The following is an 11026-nucleotide window of genomic DNA, read 5'->3' on the forward strand; positions in this document are numbered from 1 at the left end:
TCGAACCCGCCACCTTAGGTGTACGTGGCTGGCGCCTTAGCCGGTTGAGCTATAGGCGCCGAGCCTAGTTTAAATTTCTTTGCTAAAATTCTAAACTTCCTATTTTAACTTCTTAAATATTATCACAGTTATTTTAAAATCTGTGTTGGATGACTTTAGTATTTATAGCACTCTCTCACTTATTGATCTGTTTTTATTAGATATTGTTTCTGTTGGTTTTCATTCTCATCTTATCTCCCCTTGTGCCTGGTGAATTTTGATTGTGTGCTGGTCATTGTACATGCAAATATACTTTGCATATTTGTATATTGAAACAATTTGAAGCCTAGCTTGATATTTTCTTATTCAGAGATTTAGTTTTGCTTCTCTCAGTATCTGGGAATACTCTTGATCAGGATAACCTCAGTCTAATTTCCAGAACTGAAATTATTTGAGGTCCTTGGAAGGCTTGTCTACCTCCAAGGTCTGACAGTTGAGTTTGAGACCCCATCCTAGAAAAAGTGCTACATATCTCATTGTTGAATTTTGCTAAGGTCACCTTTGAAGTACTCCCCTTGGGAAGCTATGCACTAATACCAGCATCTAGACTACCCTTCAAAGCAATTTTGGAACTCTTTTTCTGGAATGGCCATCTGAACTGTTGTCAACTGTTGTTGACTTTTGATGTCCCGAATGTCATCAAAATGTCTTCCTTTCAATATTTTTTTGATCTTCAGGTAAAGAAAAAGTCACTGGGGCCCAGATCAGGTGAGTAGGGAGGATGTTCCAATACACTTATTTGTTGACTGGCTAAAAACTATCTCATAGACAGCACTGAGTGGGCTGGTGCATTGTTGTAATGCAAGAGTCATGAGTTGTTGGAGAAAAGTTTAGTTTGTTTTTGTGTAACTTTTCCATACAGCCTTTTCATCACTTTTAAATAGTAAACTTGGTTAACTGTTTGTCTAGTTGGTACAAATTCATAATGAATAATCCCTTTGATATCAAAAAAGGTTAGCAACTTCATTTTGCCTCTTGATTTGGACTGACAGAACTTTTTTGGTTGTGGAGAATTGGCTGACTTCCACTATATACTCTGACACTCTGTTTCAGGGTTGTAATAGTACACACAGTGTTTTATCACTGGTGATAACACAGCCCAAAACATCATCCTGTCTCTCCAAAGTTTTTGGCAAACTCCTACTCTTCTTTGCTTTTGTTCATTGGTGAGCCCCTTTGTGATCATTTTTGCACACACCTTTCTCAGGCCAAGATTTTCAGCTAAGATTTTCCCAACTGTTTCTCTATCACTGTTTACTTTGTCTGCTCTGCTTCTCACAGTCAGCCAGCAATTTCAATGCACAATTCAGTGAATTTTTGCAATGTTTCATCAGTTCTCATTACTGGCTCCTCTGACCTCTCTTCATCCGTGTGGCTTTTTCTCTTTCTTCAGAAAAGCATTTAATCCATTTGCACATTGCTAATTTCTGTATGGCATTATCCCCATAAACTTGGACCAACACATCCCTGATTTCATTTCCATTCTTTCCAAATGTAACAAGGAAATTTAATGTTTGTTTGTTGCTCTAATTTAAGCTCCAGCATTCTCACAGTGGCACACAAAAACACACAATAACAATAATGAACGCCATTCAGCAAGACACTGCCACACACTGGTGTGAACACAGCTGTGAGACATTGGTATACCAAGGTGATGAACCTTTACCAAGCTCTTTGTACAGCATGGACACAAGTTTGCAAGCTTAATGGTCAGACCTTGTATGGCTCACCCTTATTCCTAGGCTGTAGTCTTTTGGAATCCCAACCCCAGGTGAGAGATGCTCATCAGAGCTCTCCCCTTGGCAGACCCCTGGACTCCTGTCCCTGTGTCCTTAGGCCCTGGAGCTGTAAAGATGCTGCCTGTCCTCCCCCCCACCTCCGAACAACCCCCTGAACACTGGGCTCAGGTCCTGGGTTTCCGTCGTTCCTTCCTGCCTGGTAACTTGTCACTGTATTTTTAGGCACCGAGTATCTGTATGCAGATGCTTCTTAGTTTGTCCAGCATTTCTGGTTGTCCTCAGCAGATGGTTTGTTTCACATTACCTAGCATCATTAATGGAGGTGGAAGTCCTCAGAGACCTGTTTTCTTCTGGGTCATTCCTATCAGCAATCAAATGCTTGATTACACTTCCCCATTGGATACCCCTTCCTTTATTTGCCCACTGCTGCAGCAAAACCTTTCGAAAATATTATCTACACCAGCTGTCTCCAATTTCTCATATCCCCTTCTTTTTTAAACCTCCTGCAATCTGGCTTCAATCCCCACCACTGCACCAGAAGTCCTCTTGTCACTCAGGCCTCCATGATGCTGGCTCCAGTGATCCAATTGCAGCTATCATTATGTCTGACATGTCAGGAACACGGTTCGTGAGATGGAAGAAAGCCCATCAAGCCAGCCAAGGGGGATGAGGAATGGTTTCCTTCTCTCACCCCCTTTCGGTTTTGTTGTTGTTTCTGCAGCGCCAATCACCTTATAGTCTATTTAATGTGCTTCCTTTCTGTGTGTTTTTATTTTACACATTTTGTTGATCTCCCCTGTAACAACATATGCTGCGGGAGGATAGGGCACGTTATGTGTGTTGTCTGTTCATTTACCCCTCCATTTTGTAAGGGTGTCATGCGCAGATCATATGCTCAGTACACATTTGTTGAGCGATTGCACCCTCTGGGGAAGGACAGGCCGCCCTGTTGAGGCAGCACTCTCAGGACACTGCTCCCCTAGACCCCGGCTAGCTGTTGGGGTGCAGAGCTGTATATAGCACAAAGCCTTCTGGTATGTTGAAAGCCCTAGTCAGCACTTCAGGTAACCCTGACGTGTACTGGTTATGGTTTAATAAAGTGCTTTTACAGTACTTTCTCGTCTGTCCTCATAGCTCCTCTGGGACCTAGGTGGGACAGGTGTAGTTTGTCTCATCTTTTATATGGGGCTCAGAGAGGGAAAGGGTTTTTCCAAGGCCACACAGCAACTTACTGGCAAAACTTGGACTCATCCAAACTCTTTAAAAATGAATAAAACTTTTCTTCTAACTATGAAAAAATATATATATTCATTACAGAAAATTTAGGAACTACACAAATGGATGAAGGAGCACATTTAAATTTATCATACTCCCCTGCACATTTTAATATATTTCCTTCCATCCTTTTTTTTGCACAGTTAAGATCCCACTGTGTTACATGTAATTTCTATCCTGCTTTTTAACTTAACATTAAACATTTCCCTGTTCTTTTAATACCTCATTTTAATGGCCACACCGTATTTCATCACATAGATGGGCCCTGATTTATATACTATTCTGCTGTTGAACATTTAGGTTACACTGCACTCGCTTAGTTCCTACTGTGTACAAAGGGCCGAGTTCTTGAGGCTGGAGCTCTCAGATATGGCAGTGAAATGAGAAAGTGGGCGTGATAGAGCTGGTAAAATAAAACACAGAAGCACGAGGCGATGGCACTGAAGAAAGAAAGATTTTTCAGATTAAAAATATCCCAGAGGCTTGGAGCCCATAGTGCTCAGTGATTAGGGCCGCTGGCCCCATACACTGGCGCTGGCAGGTTCGAACCCAGCCTGGGCCTACTAAACAACAGTGACAACTACAACAAAAAAATAGCCAGGCGTTATGGCAGGTACCTGTAGTCCCAGTCACTTGGGAGGCTGAGGCAGGAGAATTGCTTAAGCCCAAGAGTTTGAGGTTGCTGTAGGAATGTTTGTGTACATAGGAGTGTGGGTATATAGGGGTGCATGTACATAGGGATGTATGTAGGAGTGTGTGTGTGTGTGTGTGTAGGGGTGTGTGTAGGGATGTGTGATGTGTGTGTGTACTTAGGGGTGTATGTTGGGGTACATGTAGGAGTGTATGTGTATATAGGTGTGTGTATGTTAGGGTATACATAGGGGTGTGTATGGAGGTGAGTGTGTGTAGGGTATGTGTATGATAGGGTGTGTGTATGTGTGTGTTTATATAGGTGTGTATAGGGGTGTACGTAGGTTTGTGTATGTAGGGACATGTGTAAGTGTTTAGGTATATGTATATATAGGGGTGTGTGTGTGTGTAGGGGTGTGTATATGTAGGTGTTTAAGTGTGTGTGTATGTAGGGGTGTGTGTATCTAGGTATGTATGTAGGTGTGTGCATACACGCATGCACACCCCCTGGGAGGAGAGTGAGGCCGGAGCAGGCCAGAAGTTAAACAGCCTTCTGGTCCCAGTAGGTGTGGTGTGCTCATTTCTGCCCTCCTCCCTCCTGGCCCGCAGCCTCTTCCAGCTGGAGTTGGAGGCCGATGCCCTGGTACTGTTCCAGCAGTACTGCTCCCAGCTGCCACCCTTCTATGAAAGCTCCTCCCATGTACTGCACACCGAGGTCCTGCAGCACCTGACTGATCTCATCCGCAACCACCCCAGCTGGTCAGTGGCACACTTGGCTGTGGAGCTGGGGATCCGCGAGTGCTTCCATCACAGCCGCGTCATCAGGTGGGCAGGGGGGCACGAACGTCTGGACAATGTGTGGGCCTGCTGTGCAGAGAGGTGGGGCTGTGGGGTGTCTCAGTTCTGCCCCAGGAGGGAACGTAAGAATGGTGACTAAGTGAGAAGGAGCAGTGTCACATGTCCAGGTGCTTACCAGATACCCAGCCCCTGGGAACTGACTTATATCCACCAGGAAACTGAACCATCCCAGCCCACATGAAGTCCCACAGTCCCAAAGACAGCAAGTCCCTCAGCTGGAGAGGGCTGAAAAGGGGCTCAGATCCCTGGGGTGGCCTTCTAGATCTGGTTGCCTGCTGTAGCACATCCATTCAGCCAGCAGGTGTATCAGCAGTCATCCTGGGGAGGGCACTGTGCTGGTCCTTGCCCAGAGGTGGCCACACCTCCTCTGGTTCTCCACCTCAGGTCCAAAGCTCATAACCTTGCTGTGCTTTACAGTTCACAGGCATGATCTTGGACAGCATGGCATCTAATCTCGCCATAGCTCTCTCTCTTCCCTGAGCAGGCGCAGCAGGCTATGTAGGTGAAGATATTGAAGCCCAGGGAGGTTCCATGAATCCCCCGGGGCTAATGAGATTTCTGCATTCTGTGACCCTTTTCTGTGCCACTCACTGCCTACTTCTTGCTGGTGTGGTTCTGGGGCACATCTCTCAAACAAGTGTGCAAATGGAGCTAAAACCTGATACAAATCACATCATATACAAATGAATTATGAATCCACCCTGAGTTTGAACCAGCCAGCTTGAATATGGCAGGAGTGCTCTCGAGCTCAGACAAAGAAGAATGTTGAACCTCCCCTGCAGCTGTGCCAACAGCACAGAGAATGAGGAGGGCTGCACCCCCCTGCACCTGGCCTGCCGAAAAGGTGATGGGGAGATCCTGGTGGAGCTTGTACAGTACTGCCACGCCCAGATGGACGTCACTGACAATAAGGGGGAGACCGCCTTCCATTATGCTGTCCAGGGTGACAACTCCCAGGTGCTGCAGGTAAGTGAGGGGAGGGCCAGAGTGTTTGGTACTGACTTTTCCTGTGCCCACAGTTCTCTTTGGGCCCCTGGGCTCAGGAGTCATTTCTGAGCCTCTCACTGTTCCCCGTTGGTCCTTGAGGCCTGAGCTCCTACCTGGAGGGTGTACCCCTCCCTGGCCCTTCCTTCCCGATGCCTGTCCAGGAAACATATCCTTGGCCTCTTTGCTAGACAACCCCAGGAAGGTCCTCCCACCCATCAAACTAGACTCAAGGCCCAGTTCCAGTCAGTTAGCTTAGTTCCCCTTTCCTGAATCAGACCCCTGCCTGGAAGGGCTCCGTTTATAGGAAATCAAACCAAACCAAATTCTTTCCACCTCCAGTAGGCATTTCTGCTAGTGATGCCCCTGTTAATTTTTGAATACCTGGACAGAAGATATCCTAGGAAATTATGGGCAAGTGGAAGGAGTGATGTTATTTAAAAGCTACTTAATATATTAGGTAGAAAGGAAAAGACAAGATTTCAGATTCTATTGTATTGTCTAGAGTCAGAAGATTCTTCTAAAGGTTATATGCTTCTCTCTGCCTTGGCATCAGAATGGAACTACATTATTCTAGAAAGTGTGGATTCATACCTTATGCTTCGTGCTCTCCAGGAACTTGCACACTCACTGTTGAACTCACTCTCAGTCAAGTCCCCCTAAGCATACAGTGCAGAGCCATGTGGACCCTGCCTCCATGCTGAGGGCACACGTGCCCTTCTCAGAGGTCACACATGTTGTAGTGGTCTTTGTCAAGTGCTGACTGTGCCTGGACGAGCATGAGTGTTGTGTGAGTTCTAGTTAGTTCTCACAGTGGCTTCATAGGGTGGAGGTCATTATCCTCTTTTCCTCTCCAAAGAGACTGAGATTCTAGAGGAGTTAAGAAGTATGTCTTGGAAGGGCCTCAAAGCTGACAGGGTGGGACCAGCTTTTGGATCCAGCCTCCATGCCAGCCTCTTGCCCTCCCTGCTGTGGCTCTGGCTCAGGGCCAGGCCCAGCGGGGCTTCTGTGAGGTGACCGTGGTGTCATGCGGGTGCACCACAGTGGTTGTAATTGAGCTCGAGGAGACAGCATGCAGCCAAAAGTGAGAAAAGAAAATTCCCCCAGCTCTTAAAAAGCAGGACAGAAGGAAAAGCAAGACTTGCTCCCACTGAGACCCCCACTGCCATCCTGAGGTAGGATCACCTGTCAAGTTTCTGGATTCGGGCTCAGTGCCTGTGGCTCAAGCTGCTAAGGCGCCAGCCACATACACTGGAGCTGACGGATTCGAATCCAGCTGGGCCCGCCAAACAACAATGACAACTACAACCGAAAAATAGCCAGGCATTGTGGAGGCAAGAGAATCACTTAAGACCAGGAGTTGGAGGGTGCTCTGAGCTGTGATGCCAGGGCAATAGTTTGAGGCTCTGTCTCAAAAAAAAAAAAAATAGTTTCTGGGTTCAGAAATGTTTCATGTGCACCACAAACACGCCAGGTCAACCCCCCAGGTCACACTGCCACCTTTAGTATCTTCCTTACTCCAAAGCCTTTCTCCATTGCTTCTGTGAACATTCTTATCAGGGTCCTTATGGGGCCAACTTCCCTTCCCCTTCTGTCCCTAGAGAGAGGTGGCCTGGCGTGGGTTAGGGAGGGAACACACAGAGGGGGCCCCTCTGGGTTGGGCTCCCACCCACAGCCTATATCCTGCTGCAGCTCCTAGGAAAGAACGCGTCGGCTGGCCTGAACCAGGTGAATAACCAGGGGCTGACCCCGCTGCACCTGGCCTGCCAGCTGGGGAAGCCGGAGATGGTTCGCGTGCTGCTGCTGTGTAACGCCCGGTGCAACATCATGGGGCCCAGCGGCTACCCCATCCACTCAGCCATGAAGTTCTCCCAGAAGGGGTGAGACTCTATTCCCCAGCCACTCCACCCCCAGCCTGGGGCCTCCAGCTCTCACACACACTGTCCACTGCCTGAGGTGAGCAGTGTCCTCTGTGACTCTCTGCAGAGACCCCAGGAGTGTGAGTTGCTATGAGTTAGGCTGACACCACAGCATTCTAGCCTGGGGCAACAGAGGGAGACTTGTCTCAAAAAAGTCATTGTGATAGAACATACATAACATATATTCCCACCTTTGGTTCTGTTCTGAGGAATGGAGAGCAGCTGCACTCCTAACCACTCGGCAACCTGGCCCCTCCAGGACGCAGGTCACTACATAAAATACCAATGGTATAGGTGGGGGATGGGAAGATGGAGGGTAGCTGTGTGCCAGGCACAGAACTGGGCTCTGAAATGCCTTGTCTCCATTAATCCCAAGCCACTTCTGTTAGCACTGTCCCTGTGTTACAGATGTGCTCAGGTTCTAGATGTCACCAGTGAGGAACTGGGGGGTTGACTTCAAGCCTGTCCAACTCTAAGGCCAGCACCAGGGAGAGTGATTGTTTCTGGTTGTGGTCACCGGGACGACCTCCTGGAGGAGGGGGTTGGATGTGCCATGAGGACATGCCAGGTGTGTGTGTGGCTGGGTTCACCATTGTTTGCAGGCATGCTTTCCCTAAGCTGGAGAGGAAGGCCCAAGTCCTGGCTTCATCCAGTGCTGATGACTCCACCTGCCCCCATTGGTGCCTCTCTTTCCAGGTGTGCCGAGATGATTGTCAGCATGGACAGCAGCCAGATCCACAGCAAAGACCCTCGCTATGGAGCCAGCCCCCTCCACTGGGCCAAGAATGCAGAGGTAGGGCAGGGCAGGGTCCCTGAACCCTTGGGTCCTCAGTGCCTGCCGGAAAGAGGTTTGTGAGAGGACTCTGAGGATGGCACGTGATCATCTGCCACATGGTTCTCTGAGGAGGGCTGATCTTGAAGTGGGCCCAGGGCAGATAAGCTCATGGGAAGCTGAGATCCTGCCATTGCCCGCTGCTCACTGGCTGAGTGGTGATATCGCCTCTGTGGTTCAGTTTCATCATCTGTGAATTGGAGTCTTCCAGCCTTTGGAAATATTGTGAAGCTAGTGAGGTAATAATGAAAAAACTTTGCACAAATTGTGAAGTGCCTTACAAGTAGCAGGTGCATGACAGTGATGATGGGAATCATGCTGGTGATGATGGGACCAGTGCTCCGTCAGAGAGCCTGTCTGGGCATCTCCTCTCGGTCTCTTCCTAAGCCACACCCTGCCCCTTGGGAGGATGGGGCCCTCTGGTTCAATCACAGGAAGCACAACTGGGCAGGGCTCTGGATGCCCAGAGGTTGTGCCTGTTCTACAAATGTGATGGATGAGAGGGGAGGGGACTGCCAGCCTCAGTGATCCAAGAGCTGGACACCAAGTCTGGTCCTCTGGTGTGTGTCCTGTCATTCATTGTCGCCACCTTCTGTGCATTTCCATTTCTACAGAAGAGAACCCTGAGGTGCCAGGGCTGTAGGGACCCATCCAAACATAGACAGCTGGGCTGAGTGGCCTGGGGTCGGGCTCCAGACTCCCTCTATAACCCAGGCCTTTCAGGGCTGGTGGGCCAACAGAGATGTAGGTTGCCAGGGCCCAGGGAGGAGTGATACCTTTGCAAGATCCCCAGGAGGGATGCAAGAGGTGGGGCACTTTGGGGACAGGGCCTGAAGGAGCATTTGAAAGGACAGGGTCCTGTTAGGTCCAGGAGAGGACCACAAGCCTTTTTAAACGGTTGGGACATCTTCAGCTTTTTGTTCCCCAGTTCCTGGGGTGCTGATGGTATGGGAACCAGTATCTAGGGTCACCCCAGAACTGGGACCTGTCCCCAGGAGTCTTCCTGTTGCCTCCAAAGAGGAGGTAGCAGTGCCCAAGTGCTGCTAGCCATCACTGCTGTGTGAGTGCCCACATTGCCTCACCCTGGTCCCATCTCCCACAGATGGCCCGCATGCTGCTGAAACGGGGCTGCGACGTGAACAGCACCAGCTCTGCGGGGAACACCGCCCTGCATGTGGCAGTGATGCGTAACCGCTTCGACTGCGTCATGGTGCTGCTGACCCATGGGGCCAACGCTGATGCCCGCGGCGAGAACGGCAACACCCCGCTGCACCTGGCCATGTCGGTGAGCCTGCGACCCACGTGTCCTCCCCTGCTGGGCCTTGTGGGGATGTAGGGGAACGGTTGGTTGGGACCTGAGCATACCTCCCTGGAGCTCTCTCCCTCCCTCGATGCTGCTCAGAACCATCTTCCCTTCCAAGGCTTCGGGCAGACCCTGCCTCCTCCCTTAGGAAGCCTTCCAGGTCCCTCACACAGCCCCAAATAATGTCTCCTTCCTCTGTGCTCCGGTACTTTTTCCTTCTATCTTCCCCATTTGACACTTGTGCGGTGTGAGAGGGGAAAATACAGGTCTGGCTTGACCCTGGGCACGTCATGTCACACGTGTGAGCTTTGATTTCCTCATCCAGAGATTGGCAGTGTCGATAGGTACCTGAAAGTTGTTGGGAGGATAAGTGGTAGACTCTTGGTTGCTACGCACAATGTCTTCATGACACATGTCATACCTGGCACAGAATAAGGAACCTGCAGCTGCGAGTAGCCTTCTCTTCATAACAAGGGGAAGTTATCTGCATGCCCTCGTCACCTCCCCTGGTAGCCTGTAAGCTCCTGGAAGTACATGACTGGGTAGACTATGGTAGGTGCTGGTCATGTTTGTTGGAATATCATGTAGTGTAGTTCCTGCCCTTAAAGCCCTTGTAACAGTTGTCTATAGACAGACAACTATAGTGTGACCATATTAAGACTAGAGAGGAGGGAGGAGGATGTTACTGTGTTACAGAAGTGTGTGTGTGTGTGTGTTCTCTAAGCAATACCATATGTACATAAGTCTGTTTAGCAAGTCTCAGAGTCTTCAGAGACCCTTGGGACTCTGAAGGAAGGAGATTCAGGACAAAACGAAAAATACCCTGTTTTTTAAATTTTAGTTTAGTTTTTTTTTTTTGCAGTTTTTGGCCAGGGCCAGGTTTGAACCTGCCACCTCTGGTATATGGGGCTGGCACCCTACTCCTTTGAGCCACAGGCGCTGCCCAAAGATACCTTGTTTTATATCAAAGGTCATAAGTGTAGAGGGGACATTGTTGCCCAAGAGGCTAAAATTATAAATGAAGCTGTAGACATATTTAGCACCGATTGGTCCCTTGGAATGATCTAGTTCAGCAGTTCTCAAAGCTTTTGGTCTGTTTGGTCTCTTGATACTTTATTTTCCTTTTTAATTGATATATGATAATTTACATGTTTATGAGATACATATGAGTGTTTGTTACACACTAGAATGTGTAGTGATCAAGTCCAAGTATTTGGGGTATCCATCACCTCGAGTGTTTATCCTTTTTGTGTGTTCCAAGTCCTCCCTTCTGGTTACTTTGAAATGTACATAATGGCTCGGCCCCTGTGGCTCAAGCGACTAAGGCGCCAGCCACATACATCTAAGATGGTGGGTTCGAATCCAGCCCGGACCCGCCAAACAACAATAATGGCTGCAACCAAAAAATAGCCAGGTGTTGTGGCGGGCACCTGTGGTCCCAGCTACT

General features: G+C 48.8%; 1 protein-coding gene across 4 annotated transcripts in view; it reads left to right on the plus strand.

Moving 5' to 3' along the window:
* PLA2G6 (phospholipase A2 group VI) overlaps positions 1-11026 on the plus strand; it is a 48455-nt gene that overhangs the window by 20009 nt on the left and 17420 nt on the right. For 3 of the 4 annotated variants that reach the window (XM_023509348.1, XM_012801238.2, XM_023509347.1), the window contains exons 3-7: positions 4293-4508; positions 5324-5507; positions 7218-7405; positions 8141-8237; positions 9379-9561. In XM_023509348.1, coding sequence (XP_023365116.1) covers positions 4293-4508; positions 5324-5507; positions 7218-7405; positions 8141-8237; positions 9379-9561 — 868 coding nt within the window. Of the gene's footprint in view, positions 1-4292; positions 4509-5323; positions 5508-7217; positions 7406-8140; positions 8238-9378; positions 9562-11026 lie in introns of those variants that run through there. The other variant, XM_023509349.1, reaches the window with a different exon arrangement.

The sequence above is a fragment of the Otolemur garnettii genome, unplaced genomic scaffold (assembly GCF_000181295.1).
Source record: "Otolemur garnettii isolate 467f Iridium unplaced genomic scaffold, OtoGar3 scaffold00007, whole genome shotgun sequence".
Classification (NCBI taxonomy): domain Eukaryota; kingdom Metazoa; phylum Chordata; class Mammalia; order Primates; family Galagidae; genus Otolemur; species Otolemur garnettii.